The sequence below is a fragment of the Glandiceps talaboti genome, chromosome 19 (assembly GCF_964340395.1).
Source record: "Glandiceps talaboti chromosome 19, keGlaTala1.1, whole genome shotgun sequence".
Taxonomy (NCBI): domain Eukaryota; kingdom Metazoa; phylum Hemichordata; class Enteropneusta; family Spengelidae; genus Glandiceps; species Glandiceps talaboti.
In genome coordinates this window covers 20,902,209-20,925,037 of record NC_135567.1, presented here as the reverse complement: position 1 = coordinate 20,925,037, position 22,829 = coordinate 20,902,209, and the positions used below count along the sequence as shown (strand labels likewise).

The 22,829-nt window shown below is 34.1% G+C and overlaps 1 protein-coding gene across 5 annotated transcripts in view; it reads left to right on the top strand.

Moving 5' to 3' along the window:
* Positions 1 to 22,829, top strand: part of LOC144449898 (talin-1-like) — a 209,060-nt gene that overhangs the window by 55,482 nt on the left and 130,749 nt on the right. For all 5 annotated transcript variants that reach the window (XM_078140446.1, XM_078140447.1, XM_078140443.1 and 2 more), the window contains exons 3-4: positions 13,476 to 13,689; positions 18,657 to 18,754. In XM_078140446.1, the coding sequence (XP_077996572.1) occupies positions 13,554 to 13,689; positions 18,657 to 18,754 (234 nt within the window). In that variant the 5' untranslated portion in view covers positions 13,476 to 13,553. The remainder of the gene's footprint in view (positions 1 to 13,475; positions 13,690 to 18,656; positions 18,755 to 22,829) is intronic.

Below are 22,829 nucleotides of genomic sequence, written 5' to 3'. Positions count from 1 at the left end.
ATGTATGATTGACATCTGTTGTGTTTCTAGAACTCGTACAACAGTGAATGTTGACACTAGAAGTAGAACTTCTGTATAAAGCCATCGAATATTGACTCTAGAAGTAGAACTGTAGCATCATCTATAGTAGCCAGGGTTTGTATTGAGTAGAAAACATATCATCTACCTTGTAATTAGTACTGACAGCTTTCAATAAAAAACCAGGTAAACCAGTCAGTCTTTATGTGTACCGACTACTGTTTATGGACTCGTACCGACTGCCGTTTATTCACTTTGTACATAATTAAAATCGGTTGAGCTGTTTTTAGGATTCCATAGGGAGGCAGAGACGATTTGTTAATGAGTATACGGTATATATGGAATTGATTAACGTGGAACCATTGATTAACACAGGTAATACTGTATTACTTATTCTGTGTTCATTAACGTTTTACACTGATGCTACGTTCACTGACTTTCAGTGGTTGATCTTTGGGGTATTTGATGGGTTGTGATGTATTTATACTGTGTTGTTGGGGTTCCTTTTCTTTTTGCTTTGAGGGCACACATGTATATACTTGTACAGTGTTGGAATATATTGTGTATTGTTCTAAAGCTGCTACAATCCGTCCCTGATGCTACGTTCACTGACTTTTAGTGGTTGATGTTTGGGGTATTTGATGGGCTGTGATGTATTACTATGTTGTTGGGGCCCTTTGCTTTTTGCTCTGAGAGTACATATACTTATACAGTGTTGGAGTGTATTGTACATTGTTCGGAAGGTGCTACAATCTCTGTCCCTGATGGATGTATGATCACTGACTTTTAGTGGTTGATTTTTGGAGTATTTGTTAAGGTTGTGATGTAGTATAAAAACTTACTGTGTTGTAGAGGTTGTTTTGCTTTAACTTTAAGGGTACATGTATGTGTCACTTCTTTCTGTTATTGCTACCCCTTGTTTTATCTTTTTAGTGCTTGTCTTTCCTTATTTGTTTCTAAAGGTGCCTATAAATGGGCTTTATGCCCGTTTGTTTACCTGAATAAATAAATAAATAAATAAATAAATAAATGTGTATAGTTGTAAAGTATTTGAGTGTCCGTACTGTGCATTGTTCTGAGTTTAATACAACCTAAAGTTTGGGTAGTAGGGGTTTCTGTAACGTGTGTGTAAAGGTAATTGTGAAGCTACATACATGTACATATAAATGTACAAGATGATATTTTACACAGAGTTGTAGGGTTTCATCTTAGGGGTATGTGATGGGTTGTTATGTAACTTGTTTAGAAGGATGTTCTGAGGGTGGTTTACAAGATGTGGCTGTAGTGGGGGGGGGTGTTCTGAGGGTGGTTTACAAGATGTGGATGTCTATCTATCTATCTATCTAATAAATTTATATAGCGCCAAATATCCAAAGAAAACAATGTTCAGTGGCGCTTAGAGTTAGAAAGGAGATGAAAAAGCTCTCTGAAATATGTGGGTTTTCAAGCGTAGCGGGGGTGTTGTTCTGAGGGTGGTTTACAAGATGTGGATGAACTGGTGTGGGGGTGGGATGTATTGGGGGTTGTTCTGAGAGTGGTTTGATGTGGATGTAGCGGGGGTGTTGTTCTGAGGGTGGTTTACAAGATGTTGATTTAGTGGGGGTGTTGTTCTGAGGGTGGTTTACAAAATGTTGATGTAATGGGGGGGGGGGGTGTTCTGAGGGTAGTTTACAAGATGTTGATGTAGTGGGGGGGGGTGTATTGGGGGTTGTTCTGAGAGTGGTTTGATGTGGATGTAGCGGGGGTGTTGTTCTGAGGATGGTTTACAAGATGTTGATTTAGTGGGGGTGTTGTTCTGAGGGTGGTTTACAAAATGTTGATGTAATGGGGGGGGGGGGGTGTTCTGAGGGTGGTTTACAAGATGTGGGTGTATGGGGTGATCTTAGGATACAAATATAGAGTGTAGTTGTACAATCTTAACGTATCATAAAACTGTCTCCAAACATCATAACATCATTGATAGAGTCAACGAACTCACTGCTACATACACGTAGTTAATAAACGCTGAACATGTTTTATATTTTAGTGATTGAAATTATGAATGCATATAATTGGAAAATATGAATACTGCATACCTTTGGAAAGATTAGGTAGATGAACTCACAGGAAGATATATTTATGGAAAAAAGTTTGAAGATAAAGAGATAACTGTCTGTACATGTGTAGTTAAGGTCAACAGCATGGTATAATTGATCTAAAGGACGTTTAGATAATAATAACTCCATTGTGAGTAAGACTAGCTGTGATTGCGGCAACTAATAATAACTATATTATGAATAAAGCTAGACGTGATTGCTGCCAATATAATGGTTAACAAAGTAGTGTTTAGAATCAGAAAAACCTAATTTGTGGCTTTGAGTTATAATCAAGTTGCTATGGAGTTACATTACCCAATCAAATCATTTGTTTAGAGAAGTCAATCAATCAATGGGCAATTCAGTGGTGAGTGCGCTCCAGTTTTGTTGATTCAGTTTTATTTTCTCAGCTAAACAAGAAGGTTATAGAACACTGTGAACTATACTGAGAAATGTAAAAATTATGTTCTGCACTGGATGGAAATACACCATTGCTGTTGATTATGAATAATAATTAGCTAATTTGCATATGTATGTTGAATCAGTTTTGTTTTCTCAGCTAAACAAGAAGGTTATAGAACACTAAACTATACTAAGAAATGTAAAAATTGACAATTGACAATTGAAAGTGAAGCTTAGTTGCAACATTGCTACATTTGTACTTATTTACACACTTTATACTAAAATAATGATTGTCTTCAGGTAATACACGGTATGAAAATGCAAAACTCCATAAACCATGAATAGTGGTAATTTAATTTATGCATACATTGTATGAAAACCATTTATTAACACGATTCTCGATACCTGAAACAGAATTGTCGATACAAATGTACCTGAAATAGAATTTTATTGCCTAGGTGTATCATAAAAATAATGAACGTTTGATTTCTTCTTAGACACCATAACTTCCACTCCCCGCACGTACATGCATTACTATACTGTATACAGGCACACATGAGAATAAGTCGACCTTCTTGTTCTATTTGACCCTCTAGCATGTGATAAATTCTGTTTCAGGTACTGAGATTTCGATTGCCCTTGAATTGTGTGCTAGATGGTAATTCAAACATCAACACAAAGACAGAAATCTAAATTTTACATGGCTTCAACCCTCTTAATTTCATTTGATTTTTGAAGTCAAAATATCACCAATCATTTACATTCCATGTTTTCTGTATTCTGTTTTGAATCATGCATTTAATTTTACAAATGTTACATGGCTTCAACCCTCTTAATTTCATTTGATTTTTGAAGTCAAAATATCGCCAATCATTTATATTCCATGTTTTCTGTATTCTGTTCTGAATCATGCATTCAATTTTACAAATATTACATGGTTTCAACCCTCTTAATTTCATTTGATTTTTGAAGTCAAAATATCGCCAATCCTTTACATTCCATGTTTTCTGTATTCTGTTCTGAATCATGCATTCAATTTTACAAATATTACATGGTTTCAACCCTCTTAATTTCATCTGATTTATGAAGTCAAAATATCGCCAATCCTTTACATTCCATGTTTTCTGTATTCTGTTCTGAATCAAGCATTCAATTTTACAAATGGTTTCAACCCTCTTAATTTCATTTGATTTTTGAAGTCAAAATATCGCCAATCATTTACATTCCATGTTTTCTGTATTCTGTTCTGAATCACGCTTTCAATTTTACAAATGTTCCGTATAGCTAATTCAACAATTTGGCTCCTGGCTTTCCTTTTGTTTCCTTGAACGTTCTAAAAGATGCTTTTACTAAAATATCTGGAGGGTTGTTTGAAGAGTTGAAACCATGGACATGCATTGATGGAAACTAAGATAAAGGAAGATTCCTTGCCTGTTTCTCAATTGAAGGTGTTTTGATGGTAATAATATTGAACATGTTGAAGAAAAAACAGATTGTGTAAATATTAGCAGTGTTTTGTTGAGGCTATAATGAAGTAGGGAAATCGGCTGAGGTGCTGCAGGCTTCACTGACAAGCTTCATCTAAAAATAGAATATAAAATTTAATTGAGAAAGCAGGTACATGTATGTAGACGAACATCATAATTCTGTTTGTGTTACAATACTATGGTTTGAAAGAATAATTCATAATGTAATTTAAACACTTTACAGATAGCTAAAACCAAGTATAAAATTAATACTACAGTGTATGGTTTGAAAACTTTGGAAAGAGTAATTCATAATGAATGTAAAACACTTTACAGATAGCTTAGTAAAACCAAGTGTAAGAATGATGTTGAATTGAGTTGCTCAGTTTATACTTTTATACTTTAAGGAGACAGACTTGATTAGCAAGTAGCTATTTTCTGGTCTCCTTTTACCTACCTCAAAAAAAAATGTATTATTTATTTTGTCTTTAGTAGGTAATAAAGAAGATATATATGTACCTTAGTAGTATCAGAATCGCATTTGATAAAATTGTCAGTATTCATGTATTTACAAATCTTCTTTATTTTAAACGTTTGTGGACCAAGCTATGCTATTAGTACCGTAGTCTAAGAAAAGAAAATATTTTATTTGAAAGAAATGTTGTTAAAAAGTTCTACTAAAGTGACTACGTGTTGGACTTTTGTGACCAAACTTTGTTGACTGTTTGACCAATCTGTGGGAATTTACTTTCAGAATAGAAATAATTAAATTTGAATTGAGGACAACTTGGTTTATTTAGTCTGAATTCACTGTAGCTGGGACTAATGCTGAGATGCTGATGAAAGGGGTTATTTGCACAGATATGAAAGGTAACCCTTGGTGTGTGCAAACACCAGGAAGAGAGCAACCAGAAAATTGTAAAGAGCGATAAGAAAATTGTACAAGTATTGACACATGAATGTGATTTCAGTGATTTCAGTATAATACCATATTTAGACAATATTGTGTAATTATTGACAGACAGATAAAAAAACCGACTCACGTTGGTTATAACTAAAACACTGTATTGTCTGTGGCCATCAGAAGCATAAAGGAGTAATAAACGCTTGTGGTTATGCTGACAATGAGTTGTTCAAGAGTTGTGCTATAATTGGTCACATGATCTAATTGGTCACATGATCTAATTGTTAGGGGCGTGTTTATGATGGGTAATTCAAAACCTCTTAATGGAATCACAGTATATTGCAAAATGTCTTTTTCGTAAAAGGACTCCAATTTTATGAATTTTCAAGTATTTGATTATTTTTTGTTCATGAACACTTATTAAGAAGATGTTCATGTGTGATTTTAGTCCAAAAACAGGTGAAGGTTTGCGAAAGTTTAAAATTAAAGATAAAATCAGTAGTTTTGTCAAATTTATTTTTCTTGAGAAAGTGTTAGGTGCAGGAGAGGTTAATGGAATTACAATGAACAGCAGAATGGAATTTCAATAGGTGATTTGGTCTGTTAAGTGGAAGTTTGCTGGAAGGCAGGAATTGAGAGTCTGGAGTAATGATATGTAGAAGCGAGCACTATCACGGATTAACCTGTGACAAGTCGCGGGTTTGCAGGTTGATGAACACATTTAGATACAGTGTTGCAGAAGATATAGGTTGACAAATAGGTTTTGATACAATGTAACAAGTCCCAAAGATTGATCAGTCACATTTGTTACAGTGTAACAATCCAGGGAGTGGATTGTCACAGTTTGATACATTGTAATGAAATCAGGTAATGACAACATTTTGATACAATGTAACAAACTGGGTAGATTGATGGTTACATTTTGATACATTGGAACAAACCTGCAGCTTGATGGTCACATCTTTGATACAATGTAACAAATGTGCAACTTGATTATCACATTTTGATACAATGTAACAAATATGCAGATTGATAGGTTATGTATTTGATACAATGTAACAAACCTGCAGCTTGATTGTCATATTTTGATACAATGTAACAAACCTACAGCTTGATTGTCACATTTTGATACAATATAACAGCACCCCACAGGCGCTGCTGATAAACATCTTTCAATGTTAGTATTAGGAAGCCTTCAGAGTGAGAATTAATTACTTCCACTGTGGATATATCATGGAATTCTCCTTTTCTCTGTCAATTTTTGTACCGACTAATTGTGCCATTGTTTCCAAAACTGTTTCCTGATTCTAATTTTGATTACACAGTTTGAATTGTGTGATAAAAGTCAAAGTTTTTCTCCTCTTTGCCACTGTATGATGTACGTACTTTATAATGTACAGAGTTGACAAAATGTCTCATTGAGACATGTACCTTTCCGAAAGTATTATTGTGATATTTACTGATAAGGTTCACACTTTTGTCAATTCGTCAAATTTCTTAAATGAAACCAATTTGGAAAGAATAATGGTAAATTTTGTTCTCCACATGAGAAGAAAATTTATCAGAGAACAAGGGCAACTTAGGTAATGAGGCAAACAAGGCAAGTCAGATTTTATCTTAGCTACCACATATACATGTATCGTTTCTAATTCCTTGGCACTCAGTAATCCCATTCACAGCAATCCTGTTATGTGTTACCAAACTAAAATAGAGTTATGGTTTGGAAGAAGTCTGCTATGCTTTACGATGAGGCATGATGGGAAATGAACAAAGTTAGGCGTGTCACACCTCTTGATACAATTGCATCAATATTAGGCCAGTCCACATGGTCCAGTGGTCACATCAAGCTAACACTGGCTGTGCTAGCAAACTGGAAATGGATTCTGTAGTGATACCGTCCTACATACATACATACATACATACATACATACATACATACATACATACATACATACATACATACATACATACATACACACATACATACATACATACATACATACATGCAATACATGCATGCATGCATACATACATACATACATACATACATGCATACATACATACATACATGCATGCATGCATGCATACATACATACATACATACATACATACATACATACATACATACATACATACATACATACATGTACATACAAATACATACATGCATGCATACATACATACAATGTACATACATACATACACACACATACATACACACACACACACACAAACACACACACACACACACACACACACACACACACACACACACACACACACACACACACACACACACACACACACACCAGTATATGGTATGGGATTTGACAGTATAGTTACAATTGCATTTTATCAAGATTTCATAACCATCACATTGCATTTCAAATACAATAGGAACGTGTCACTTACAATGTAGTTCATAGCACCTGATATTCAGTGGAATAGGATGAATCATACCTGTAGTCTTTATTTTGTATATTTAGACCTATTTTAGTCACAAGTAGCAGTGCTTACATCTCTTCAAAAACGGACTGTGTGTTTGTCAATGTTTACTGAATACACTGAAATAATTCATTAAGTGTTCAACATCTACCTGTACAACTGCTACATGTACAGAGTCTTACCAAAGAACCACCATCACAAGGAGGTGAATGACGTTACCATGGAAACCTGATTATTTAGCTGTAATTGTAAAATTGATCATGTTTGGAATAATCATTGTTTAATGGAAAAACTCAATGACCAGAGCAATTGCATTAAGGGTACTCATTGTGTTGGGCCACCTTAATCAAACAGTTTCCATGGTAACTAATCAATGTAATGTAATTATTTGACAAGTTGTGTTTGTAGTACTCTACACATTCTGTAGACAGGAGAGTTCAGAAATTAAGATACTTGTTACCATGACAATGCATTAATATTGTGTGTATTTGAGAGAGAGAGAGAGAGAGAGAGAGAGAGAGAGAGAGAGAGAGAGAGAGAGAGAGAGAGAGAGAGAGAGAGAGAGAGAGAGAGAGAGAGAGAGAGAGAGAGAGAGAGAGAGAGAGAGAGAGAGAGAGAGAGAGAGAGAGAGAGAGAGACTTTTTGGACTTGTGTATCGACTCATAGTGACAAGGCCCCTTAGGTCACTCATATTTGGCTTAACTGATTTAAGAAAATATGGGGGAATAATATCGAATTTGCACTGAAAAAAACGTATCTAAAATGAGTTAACCTTGCGGCATGATTAGAAAATATCGATAAAAGCCTGGATTTAGTCAGATTTGTGATTGCGTCATGGCGATAAAATTGACAACAATCTGTGTATGTATGTAACAATGTTGATGAGATTGACTAGGAGGAATCGACTCCACGGGTTAGATATATTGACATGCCCAGTTAATAAGTTCAGTTTGAGATTTGATAGTATTGTCTACCACTCTATAGGATAAGTTATACGTAATCTCTTAAAAGCTATTTTTGATTGGTTTCTTTAATTGTTACTTATATCTAGTGGGTGCTACACAATACATACAAAGACTGAATACTAATGATTTATCATAGCGGTTGACGAAATTATGTCTTGTGTATATCTTGGATAACGATATGACTGTTACGTATACGTACATATATATATATATATAGTTTTGGTAGTATTGGAACTCTTTCTTGGTTGTAACTCGGAGTGTCACGCATTGTGCGATCATCAGGCAACATTGTCTGCTGATCGCACTATGTGTGAAACTCCGAGTTACAACCAAGAAAGAGTTCCAGTACTACCAAAACTATTGCGCTCTGCCACTGTGGTATAGAGCACTGTCTTAGCAGATTGATACTCACCGAGTTATATATATATATATATATATATATATATATATATATATATATCAAAGTATATATCCTACATCAAATTCTACATGTATGTCTACATGTAGTAAGACTGATCAAATTGGCAAATGTATACGTGTAGAGTTGGTTTCAAACTTGTGCTTTTATAGACTTTTAGAGGTTTTGGGGGACTAACTATATACATGAATCGATGTCCTATGCTTGAGAACTGAGGAAGTTATTTTGACATTTGAGAAAAGTACAACGGTTTCAATGCGTGTTAGTCATGTATGTATTTGGTTCCATTGCTGCATTCATTATATACATATAATTGAATTACAAACAAACAACATTGTATCATTTTGCTTTATCTGTCACAAAATATAGAACATTGTATTGCTACAATGTAACAAAAACTTGTCACATATTATAACATTGTATTGCTACAATGTAACAAAAACTTGTCACATATTATAACTTGGTTACTTTTAGCTATAGAATTCCTATGAATGTATCTTTATTTGGTGTCAAACAGTGGTTTCTATTCATAGTTAACCTACATTGTAGCATTTCTCTAACTCACGTCATGCGAGCTGACAGCCCCCGAGTGTATAATTATGTGAATCTATCCCTCAACTCTTTTCATTCTTTATTTGTAACAAATAATTTGCCAACTGGTGTAGTCGTTGTTATCATTATTCATCGGCGTACATAATTGGTCAGTCAATTGAGTAGCAAACTTTGATTGGATTATAAAAGTGTTGTATGATTGGCTTTGGCATGGGGTTTTGTTTTGTATTCACAAATTTAACAGCTCTGTTCACAACCAGTTCTTTAGATCGTCAGTGCTGTCAGAGTATGTATTAAATGTGTTCAATGGGAAGTCAAGTGTCATTTGCAAACATGCGATATATTGAATGCAAATTTTGATGTACTCTGCTAGGAAAGTGAAAAATTGAGAATTGTATTTCAAGAAAGAGTACAAGCACTGGTGGATCCTTGTTCTTGTACTCTGCTGTGTTGTTGACCAAAAGTGAAAAATTATGAATCATTAAGAAGATTATGAATTACAGTCTGTTGAAGTGTGAAACTGGTTAAAAATTCAAGTTATTAAATATGTCATTCTCTACTATTGAACTTGGCTGCATAGAACATAGAATTATTATGTTTAGATTCAAAATTTGTAGCCAACCAATTTTTAGATGCGATGGTTGTAGTCTGCCGAAAGTGAAAAGTTGTGATATTTCCATAATGAAAGAATATGAAAATGGATGACCACAATGTCAACCACTGATGAACTGTAGATATTTAACGAAAAGGTATCGTTTTTATATGACTAACCCAGTCAGATAGGTGTCAGAATTATATTATACACAGTGTTGATTGAAAACAATGGAACCAGAAAATTGTGATAGTGTGAGTCAGAATTTACAAACCTGAAAATGAACAGAAAAACAGCGATAGTGTCAGTCAACTTTTACACTTACTTTGAAGTAGTCGTCATCAGAGGTAATCTTTCATACTCAATGTCAAATTAGGAAAATGACTGCATCAAAATCATTTGTTGTAGTAATTGGACACAAAATGGGTTGAATGGCCAATATGTTTCACAGCTTTACATATTTGTCGCAGTATTTTTGTGATGACAGTAAGTAGGTAAAATCTACCTGAGTTCCCCCCTGTCATTTTACCAGGGTTACCAACCAATGTTTTTGTTAAGGACGATAAGTAGGTACAATTAAAATTACCTGAGTTCCCCCCCCCCCCCCCATCATTTTTTTCAGTGTTCCCTATCTGTTTTTGTTAGGGGTGTGGTAAGTAGATAAAATCTACCTAAGTCTCTCCCCCCCCCCCCCCCCCCCATCATTTTACCAGGGTCCCCTACCAGAGTGTTTGTTAAGGGTGGTAAGTAGGTAAAATCTACTGGTACCTGAGTTCCCTTGTCATTTATAAGCATTTGCCCATCAAAATGATGGTAATGGAATTTCGAAATCTAGCCAATTTTGCCAAAACTCTTCTGTTATTTTGAAAGGACCACCAGGAACAAGCTTTCATGTGACAAGTTTTGTAAGAATTGAAGAACTTTGATTTTGAGGGAAAATTGTCCCCAAGGTGTATTTTATATCTGAAGTAATAACATGAAGCATTATGTGAAGTGATCATCATCTGGACAGGATAAAAATATCAAACAAACTGGAGAGTAGTTTTATTTTGAAATTAATAAGATGAAAAACGACACATTAAAATGTAATTTGGTTGTTTTAGGCAAAATGTGACAAAGTTATTTGTCAGCATCAGTAGCATTACTGTGAATAATTACATTAAATGCCGTCAGTAGAGTTGAAATATTAGAATTGATAGATGTCACTTGGACATGCAAGTACAACCCAACATACAAGTGTATGTACAGTGTAGTATAGCATAGAGTCAATAGCTGAATAAACAATCTACGCATTTAAAGGTAGTAAAAAATCAATTTTGGTCTGGACTTATTTAAGTTATTAAAATGATTTCCTGTGTGTGCATGTCTTTGCTAAGGTTTTAAAACCTTGGTAACAGAGAGGGGGAAAGCTGGTAAAATGTGGTGTAGTTTCCTATACATTCAGTGAGTTACTGAGGTTTTAGAACCCTGGTAACAGAGAGAGGGAAAGCTGGTAAAATTTACAGTTTCCTATACATTCAGTCAGTTACTAAGGTTTTAGAACCCTGCATGGTAACAGAGACGGGGAAATCTGGTAAAATTCAGTTTCCTATACATTCAGTGTTTTTACTAAGGTTTTAGAACCCTGGTAACAGAGACGGGGAAATCTGGTAAAATTCAGTTTCCTATACATTCAGTGTTTTTACTAAGGTTTTAGAACCTTGGTAACAGAGAGGGGAAAGCTGGTAAAATTTACAGTTTCCTATACATTCAGTGTTTTTACTAAGGTTTTAGAACCCTGGTAACAGAGAGGGGGAAAGCTGGTAAAATTTAGTTTCCTATACATTCAGTGAGTTACTAAGGTTTTAGAACCTTGGTAAAATTGCTGGAGAACACCTACTTACTACCCTTAACAAAAAACACTGGTGGGGATGTCATACAGACATGTAATAGAACTAAAGGTAAATTGACTAAAGTCATAACGTATCTTACAGTGTCATAAGTATAAGTGGTTAGTAAATAGATAACTAAGTACTAAGCTAAGACATCTGAATAAATACAAAAACTACTCCATGGCACAGTAACTGTAGCCGCAACAATTTTATTTAGCAAAACTGAACAGTGAGGTGTAGTAATAATACGTTCTGGTACTACAACCAAGGGTTCTTATTATGTATGAGTAACGTTCCGTGTGCTAGCTTTATCAGTGATTGCTTGGCAGCATCATGAACACTGAGGTACAAATGTACAGTGTAGTCTAGTAGTGCGTATCAGTGTCTGTGTGTCTATGTGTGTGTGTGTGTGTGTATGTGTGTGTCTATGTGTGTGTGTGTCTGTGTCTGTGCGTCTGTGTCTGTCTGTGTGTGTGTGTGTGTGTGTGTGTGTGTGTGTGTGTGTGTGTGTGTGTGTGTGTGTGTGTGTGTGTGTGTGTGTGTGTGAATAACTTACTTAAATTTTAAAGTCAAAAAGTGCCAGACTGATTGCACTACATGGTATTTGGTGGGGAAATTTATCAGCATATGAAGGTGGAAAATGGAAATCAGTGATTTTGATAGCACAATATCAGAGACATAACACAGACAACATGATCCTTTTACCTTGTCACATTGAAAAGTGATAAGCATGGCTTCTGCTGAAAATCTTTTATATATTGACTAGATTATTTTAATAGCTTCAATTGTTTACTTTCCAATTGTTAATCCTTCTAAATCCTACTGTGTGTGTGTGACACAAAAAAATAACATTGCAGTTAGATGTGCTACCACTAGGTACACACATCGTACTTTATTGTGATCAGGTGTGTGGAGTAACAAGACTATACACCCCTTTTAAACTCTTAACAAAATGTAGACCTTTCCCTAGAACAAAGTGGATTGCTGACAGTTATTACAAAATAGAGATTTACTAACCTTAGATCTATACTTAGTGGTATATACAATGTAGAGATTTACTAACCTTAGATCTATACTTAGTGGTATATACAATGTAGAGATTTACTAACCTTAGATCTATACTTAGTGGTATATACAATGTAGAGATTTACTAACCTTAGATCTATACTTAGTGGTATATAGAGATTTACTAACCTTAGATCTATACTTAGTGGTATGTAGAGATTTACTAACCTTAGATCTATACTTAGTGGTATATAGAGATTTACTAACCTTAGATCTATACTTAGTGGTATATAGAGATTTACTAACCTTAGATCTATACTTAGTGGTATATAGAGATTTACTAACCTTAGATCTATACTTAGTGGTATATACAATGTAGAGATTTACTAACCTTAGATCTATACTTAGTGGTATATAGAGATTTACTAACCTTAGATCTATACTTAGTGGTATATAGAGATTTACTAACCTTAGATCTATACTTAGTGGTATATAGAGATTTACTAACCTTAGATCTATACTTAGTGGTATATAGAGATTTACTAACCTTAGATCTATACTTAGTGGTATATAGAGATTTACTAACCTTAGATCTATGCTTAGTGGTATATAGTGATTACATACATGTAGAACCATACTTTCACTTTTAGAATTTGTTGTTTCAGATCTTAAAGCTGCACTGACTATAAGTGGAACATTTTATGAAACTGTTTTGTTAGATATAATTACTAAAGAATTCGTCTTTTTTTTTATTATTTTCAGATTTCATTTTTTTGTTTGAGCACCAACCCAGTTTAACTGCTACAGCAACAACAACTCTCAGAAGACAAAGACGCAACCATGGCAGCGCTGTCGTTGAAAATCAGCGTGGTGGGGTCAGATCTCATCAAGACGATGCAGTTTGAACCATCAACGATCGTTTATGATGCATGTCGTATAATACGTGAACGAGTACAAGAAGCCAATGGTGGACAACGTAAGTAACTTTAAAAGTGTTCTCATTTAAACTGTTATGAAGTTGTTAAAGTTAAGTGTCATATGCATGGCCAAATGAATTGTTTTTACCTCCTGTAAGGGGAGGTTATGTTATACTTCTGTCTGTCTGTCTGTCTGTCTGTCTGTCTGTCTGTCTGTCTGTCTGTCTGTCTGTCTGTCTGTCTGTCTGTCTGTCTGTCTGTGTCTGTCTGTCTGTCTGTCTGTCTGTCTGTCTGTCTGTGTTTGTGTGTGTATGTGTCTGTGTGTGTGTCTGTCTCTCTGTGTGTGTGCCTGTGTGTGTCTGTCTGTCTGTCTGTCTGTTTGTTCACTTGATACCTCAAAAACTACTGCATGACCAGATGTGTTTCGTTTATTCACATATATAATGTATAGATTTCTTCACAAAATATGAATGAATACATTTCAAGATGACAAAAGACAGCTGCAATTTCCATATTTGGTCACAGACAAATCAAGTAGGTCAACAGCCTCACTTTCATCCAGAGTCACTTCCTGTTTGGCTCTGCAAGAGAAGTATTGAGTCCAGAATGCAACTTTCTGTTTGATTGTGCCAAGTGTAATATTGAACAGCAACTGTACAGGATTATAATTTGTACCTTTTTGAAGAAGATAACGCCTAAGGAGAATGCCACTCCAGGAAATAGAGACATTTTCATTAACTATAGGTTCCTAGAAAGTCATTTTATGATGTTACATCATCTACAATTACTTGCAATTTCAGAGAAATATCAAGTTGATACTGTGCCTGTATAGAGTATCTTTGTTATGGACTATTGCATCATGGGAGTAGCAAAGCAAAGACACCCTGTATAAAGGCACAAGATCAACTTGATGTTTTTTTTTTAAATTGCAAGTAATTGTAGGTGATACAAAATCATGAAATGACTTTCCAGAACCACTAATTTTTAAAAATGTCTCTATTTCCTGGAATGGTATTCTTGTTTAAGGTTTCAAATAAGTCTTTCACCCCTTTTCTCAGTGTTTTGGTTTAGCCTGATCTTTGAATCCAATAGGGTTAAACCAAAATAAAGAGATAAATAGGTTTTGAATGAGGGCTCTTCAAAGACTTGATGACATAAAACTTGCACAATTGAAAAGTAACAAGTAACCTCACAATGTACTTATAGAGTCATTTATTCACTACGATCTTGATAATGTGCCAAGATTGCATGCAAATTAGTGGTAACTTTGCAACATTTTAACTTAAATGTCCCATTGGACCAATTGGAAACTGAGATAGTGCATGTAGATTAGCATATAGATGGACTAGATCTTGTTCTGTCCTGACAATAATTGAAAAGACTTTATCAATAAGTTTTTCACTTGATCACTAATGTTACATCCAATACTGTGATAGTATTTGTGATATGCAACTGTAAATCATTTCTCATGACTGGCAGAAAACACAATTGATTCTGAAATGTAGTTCCGTTTTTTACGCGATGGATTTGTAGCTGAAGTGCAGTCAGGATAGAAATGACTTGTAAAGCAGTAAAAGTTGTAAACGTTTCATTTGACTTGAGTAAGTGCAGATAGAATGAAGTAGGCAGACAAAGGGAGGGAGATAGAGAGAGAGTCTCAGAGACAGACAGACAGAGACAGAGATGCAGATTGAGAGAGACAGAGACGCAGATTGAGAGAGAGAGAGAGAGAGAGAGAGAGAGAGAGAGAGAGAGAGAGACAGACGCAGATCGAGAGAGAGAGAGAGAGAGAGAGAGAGAGAGAGAGAGAGACAGACGCAGATTGAGAGAGAGAGAGAGAGAGAGAGAGAGAGAGACAGACAGACGCAGATTGAGAGAGAGACAGAGATGCAGATTGAGAGCGAGAGAGAGACAGACAGAGACAGAGAGAGACAGAGAGACACAGAGAGAGAGAGACACAGATTGAGAGAGACAGGTAGATGGAGAGAGAAACAGAGAGACCGGCATAAAGAGGGAGAAAAACATAAATACGGAAGACAGAAAGAGCCACACAGACAGGACGGACAAATGGAGGGAGGGATGAAAGGAGGGATGGATGGATATAGATAGATAGATAGATAGATAGATAGATAGATATACATAGATCGATCGATACAGATATATAGAGAGACAGTGTGATATGGTGTTGAAGGGATAAGACTACAGGTTAGTGAATAGTTGTGGACATTCACAGTGTAGTAGAAGAATCATGTACATGTAAAAAACGTGTTGGTGGTATTCATAGTACATGTAACATAGAAAGTGAAGGATGGTTGGCAGACTTGGTGGGGTCAAAGGTTAATACATTGTCTATCACAGCTATGGATATAGTGTTATCATTACCATAGTGATTTGTATCTGAATTCATCCATTATATCTCAACACTAGATACCGTGGTACTAAAAATATTATATACATTATTGAAGTACTTACTGTATTGGCGTGTACATAACACAACCTGAGTTTTCACTCTGTTGGAAATACAGTATTTAAAGTGGCCATATGGATGAGAATTTGGTATTTATTTTGGATTTTTAGTCCCCGCCGGACGAAGTCCGGGACGGGGACTTATGGATTGGGTTCTGTGAACTGATATTGCTAATGTCAAGCCCTGTTAGTCAGATTTAGGCAAGTGAACTTTTCAACTACAATATTCTATTGATTTACATTTGTCCCACAGACTACCACCACCATCACTATATAAATGTATGAGTGTAGATATGGTGTTTGAAACTCCTAGACTACTTCTAGTCTCTCAATTTCAAGCTGTGAACTGATATTGCTAATGTCAAGCCCTGTAATAGTCAGATTTAGTGAAGTGAACAGTTTCAACTACAATTTTCTATCGATTTACATTTGTCCCACAGACTACCGTCACTATATAAATGTATGAGTGTAGATATGGTGTTTAGAAGGTTGTCGTATACCAATGTACCATGGCTAATTTAGGGCTGTGAAATCCCAGTGAGGACAAACTTGTCAGGTTCATTAGATTACATGGTGTGATTATTCATAAATTTGATTAAACCTTGGGGGTCAAGGTCATTTAATATTAGAAGTAAATATGAGATGACAACGTTGTCAATGAAATCCTGTGAGATTAAATCATTGATGTGTTATTAACCAGAACTAAGGTATTGTTGTATTCACACATACATGTACATGTATCACAAATCACATTCCATGCTGAATTTGATAATGGTGATGTGTGTTTGCCTTGAGGAAGACTCACATGTAGAACAGTGGTTTATTTACTACAGATTGTAGAAATTAGCTTATGATAGGGAGTCTAACATTACTCACATGTAGAACAGTGGTTTATTTACTACAGACTAGAATTTAGCTTAAGATAGGGAGTCTAACATTAGTACCCTCCATCCTTCCCTTACTGACTGACTGACTGACTGACTGACTGACTGACCGACTGAGTGAAATGAATGAATGAATGAGTAAATGAATGATTGAATGAATGAATGAATGAATAAATGAATGATTGAATGATTGATTGACTGAATGAGTAAATGAGTGAGTGAGTGAGTGAGTGAGTGAGTAAATGAATGAATGAATGAATGAATGAATTACTGATTGAATGAATGAATGAATGAATGAATGAATGAATGAATGAAAATTCAAAACTTTATGAATGAAAGTGATGCAGACTGAATCAACTCAGTTAATCCTGTTTTACCCAACTTGTATTTTTTGTGTGCCCCCACCCCACCCCAGGCTGATATAAAGAAGGTTTTGCTAGGGAGTCTGATCTTCCTTTACCTTTACTAACACACCCTAGGTGAATATTAATTTGTTGATATCTTACTTACTGTTTGTCTGGTGTAGAACAATATCAGTTCATTGCAGAAATAAAAATCATGGTTATGCTAGGGAGTCTATTTTTTTTCCTCTCCCATACATTTCCCTAACTGTAACTCCCTAGCTTGAATATAAAAATGTAAGTTCACTGTTCTTTACACAAGGAAACACAATCGTAAGGTCATATTTGAACTCTTCTAATTTGTGCCTTCCAGAATTGAATTATATTTATTTTCAAACTATTTAATAGTACTTTTACTGTTCTTATTCTTACAGTTACGTAATACAACAGTTAGACTAAAATTTCTCTGCTTTGTAAAGTTTGTTCCTTCAAATTTGTATTACTATGAAAAGTGTTGAATTTAGTATTTATTGTTTCGTTTATAACAGCTGAAGTCAGGATTTATTTCACTCCTGTAGTTTCTCTAACTGAAACAGTTTACAATAAAAATTGAGTATACTGATATTGTGATTCTGTGTTCAGATTGTACAGGATGATATATATGTTTAATTCCAAAATGTAACATAAAATGTACACTAAGAATTATTTGACAAAATTGAAGACTAGAATTGAGCAAATTTGTCAGAAATTGAGAAAAACTGACAAAATTTGTCACAGATATGTTAAGAATAATAGAAAATGTCAAAAAAATGAGAAAATCTGACAAAAACTTGTCAGAGATATGTTGAGAATAATAGAAAATGTCAAAAATTATAGAAAATGTCAAAAATTAAGAAAATCTGACAAGATTTGTCAAAAATTGAGATAATCTGACAAACATTTGTTATAGATATGTTAAGAATAATAGAAAATGAGTTAAAAATTAACAGACTTGTCAGAAAATTGTAAATACTATATGAAATGTGTCATTTTGTGAATGTGTACACGGTTGTTCACTTATTGGTTAGATATTTTGAAACAGTCTAATGAATGATAGATGGCTACTTCCTGCACGACAGAGGAATCCAGGGAGAGTGTGTGATGTCATCTCATAATATGGTAATTGGCTCATAAATATTCATGAACATGAATATTTATGAGCTGAAATTGAGGCCAAGACTTAAATGGCACTGTGTGTGTGAAACCACGTCCGATCACATTGCTGCAGTCTTGCTAAGTGAATAGATGGAGCTGTTTTCAATCTTTCCTGTTTTTTCTTCCATTTTTGATTTGCAGCAAACGAGTATGGTCTCTTCCTTGCTGATGAAGATCCCAAGAAAGGGGTATGGCTGGAAGCGGGACGTTCCATGGAATATTACTTACTCAGAAGTGGGGTAGGTAGAATGTAGATCAAATTTCCTCAATTTGCCTAGTCTCTTGAAGGATACCAATGGGAACTCAGACTTTAGAGGCTTAAAACTTCACCAAATTAGCCAAATTTTGTCAAAATTTTACACGAATCAGAATTGCAAATATAATAACTATCAATTTGATCTAAAATTTTAGTAGAATTAGGGAAAAAATTCAGTTTTTTGGGAAAAAAGTGACACTTTTCAAGGCTGTAGTGATTATACTTAATCAGCCAGTGCATGGAAGTGACAGCTCTATATCATGGTGTACAGCCATAATGGTTAGAGTGTGTGAAGTTACAGTAGACAATGTAATACATCCTGTAGGAAGAGGCCCAGGGGTGGGAAAACATACTAAGGGCCGAAACAAAAAAATACATGTCCCTCCGACATCCACCTATTTCTTCACTATCCCTTCTAATTGGAAACTTGTTCAAACACTTTATGCACAAATTTTCTAAAATAAAATTTGAGGATGAAATTTTTTGCAAAATCTTACTGGAATTTGAAGTCGTAATAATTTCTGTGCTACTTTTGGAGCAATATGGCTGATAAGATTTTGGTCAGGAAGTAAACGCCAAAGAAGTGATACCCTTTGCACATTAGAAAATACAGGGAAAAAAGAAGAAAAATGTCCGCCTTTCGTTATGTACTTACCCTAGTTTTAAAAGGCATGCTAATGGATGTCCACTTTATTTTTTGTATTTTTTATGTACTTAACTGTATTCAACGATGTCCTCTCAAAATGATTGAAGAATGGCACGACATTTGTTTAACTTCATGACTTTATTTTCAGTTTTTTTGCTCAGAATTATGATTTCTTGTACAGTCTAAATTGTCAAATTCTTATTTCATGTTTTGGATCAGAAATGAAACTTTGGATTTTTTTTTTTGAAACCTGCTAGAAATGAGGAAGTAGATGAATGAAGGGAAGGAGAAAATAAATGATTTTTGCTGGCTGATTCAAAAATCATAACATTTCAAGCATTTTAAACAAATGTAGGCTTGTTTTAAACTAAAATGTGACTGAATCGCACTAAAATGATATGCAAATCATATAAAAATTTAAAATATGATTAAGTTTTGTTGGTGTATGAAATACAGGTGTACGATATTACAACTCCATTTTGGTTTTTGATATGCTGTTTATTAATTTCCTGTCAAATGCGACCGACAATCAATGATTAACTCTATCAACTTATGAATTTCTCTCTTATATGACGAGTTCATTACTAAATGGCTAACTGATGTATGTATGACTGCGTACGTACGCACTTTTAAAAAAAATGTCAATCAGCATGGCAAATTTGAAGAAAATGTATTGTTTTTCACCTAGATTATCATCAAGGACTATTTTTTATACAATTTGGATCCAGAAAAAAAGTCTGGTTGTATAAAAAGTCATGAAAAATCAGGAATTTTTGTCATAATTTTTGACAGGAGAGTGCTGAAGTGCAAATGCCAAAGGAATATATACTGAGGTGGCTTATAGATTCAGTGTAGTGATTAGTCAATAACTTTAGAAAGTAAAGTTGGCTTTCAGTAAAAAATGAAATATAATATCGATGGTTTTGTTTCCTCCTTGTAGAGAAGGAGGAAAAAATCTCACAAAATTTGTCAAAATTTTAGACGGAAACACCTATAAAAGGCCTGTAACATTAAACAAATCTTAACTCACATGAACTTAACAACCTAAATAAAAATTTGCTCAGCTTTGGTTACAAAGGAAAACTTTACGACACAGGAAATATTAAAATTTGGTGTGTTTTTACAAGGAAAAATAGAAACTGAATTGTGAAGGGTAGAAAAATAGAAATTGCATTTTATAGGCTAAAAAAATACTAATAATTTTTTATAGGCTAAGGAAACAAAGATTATATTTTGCAGACTAGAAAAATAAAAGTCATATTTTGATTTTGTAGGAATAAATGTTTTGTGTTATAATCCTTATTTTAGGCTAGCTAAATAAAAATCACAGTTTTGAAACCAAAATGACTTGTTTTAGCCAAAGAAAATAAGAAAAAATCACTTTTTGCGGGCTACAAAATAAAAATAATATTCTTTGAAACCAAATTTAGTTTTTTAGTATAAGGAAATGAACAAATCACATCTTGCAGGTTTAAATAAATGGACATTTTTTGAAACCAAAATGACTTTTTTAGCCTAAGAAAATGAAAAATAACGTTTTGCAAGCAAAAAAAATCACATTTCACAGTTTTGAAATTCATCTCCTTGAGGTAAATGTAAATATTTATATAACCTCTTTGTGGTCAACCAAGTAGAATTAATTATTTGGGTAAATTAGCGATATTTATTGATAAAATATCAGAAGTAGCTGTACATTGATTTTATGTCATAAGTATTCAGTAATTACAAGCACATTTAATTAACTAACAGTTTGGATTTAGATCGTACATTATTACTAGCGATGCATTAATTAAACTCATCAATTTATAGATCAATATGTAAATGAAATCTCCATAATGGACTAATGTGTCCTAATTATAGAGGTCAGTTACCGTGGTAGCAGTTACCGTGGTAGCAGTTAACTGAATGGCAGATTTTTTTAAAGAGTAGACAAAAAAGTGATGTAGTTTTAATATGATGCATTTTGAATCTAGACTTGCATATTTTGATTTTTTTTTTAACTCAGAATTGTCTGTAAGTCTCAGATTAGTATACCTAAATTTTCCATCATAAAGTTGGAAGTATAATTTATAAATATTTTATATTATTCCAGTGGGAAGAAATTTGATCATAAAATATTTGGATATTGTCATCTAGGTTGAATGTGAGAAATAAATATTATATATCATTAGTTTCCAGTTATCAAAAGTTATTACATGTCAAATAAATTAATGATATTTCTCAGCTGGAGAGTTGTTACTCTTGTGTTAATTTTACGGAAGATTTTTTTGTGTGTTAAGAGTCTTGGCGTGACTTCAAATCTCACTCTGTAGTGTCTGAATAAAGTGTCATTTAAGTGATAAGTAAGGCATCAACTTAAAAAATACTTCTATTTGATGACAATCTCTCAACAATTTGTGGTTTGGTTGAGATTTGTGTTTTAACTTTTGTGCATAATTTTTTTCTATAGTCAGAAACCCAAATGACAAAGTTTAGAATTTTGAGAATAAATTTTCATGGACTTCTGGTTTCATAGACTTGATAAAGCAGTCAACACACACTAGCAAAAAAGTGGAGTATAATTCATGACAAACAAAATGAAAGTACAAGGCTCACAATTGAAGAGCAATTTTGGACAAAATTTTGATAGACATCTTGTCAGCATCCCCAGGAGTGTACGACTTACAGTGTAAGTAAGAGAAATGCATTTTGGATTCATTTATCAAAATTTATCTTATATACTATGACTAGAAATGTTGTAAAATGTAATTTTAGAATTATTCTGAAATAAAAGTATGTTTTTCATTATTGTTTAATAAAATATTACAATGTCAACTGAATATTTCCTATATACTTTGAGTTTTGAGAAATTTGTGAGTTTTAGACAATAATCTGTTCCAGTTGTTTGAGTTGTATGTTGCAGACGACAAATTTAGAATTATAGAAATAACTGCTAATCAACTCTTGGTTCATCATAAAAATCTACTGCATACTGTTATGTCGTACACGTGGAAGCAGGATTGACTTGAAAATTGTTAATCTTGAAAAAATGTCAGTTGGAATTGACTGCAATCATAAAATGTAGCAGGATAACTGAGCAGAATTTTTGGAATGTGTCAATTTTTCTGTACCTAAAATGACACATCAGAAAAATCAACTGAAAATGTACTGCAAATGTCGTACTCTCAAATACTGGATTGACTTAGCTATCGTTAATCTTGAAGATATTTGGATGAAATTACCTCAGGAGTCATTAATATAGCAAGATATACGACCAGGAGTTTTGGAATTTGAACCTAAAATTGTGAATTTTTTTCCTAAAATGACAGTTATCAGAAACATAGTGCATATGTGCTGGCACTGGTAGCCTCGAACACTAGATTGACTTGACTATCGTTAATCTTCAAGATATTTGAATGGAATTGACTCGGCA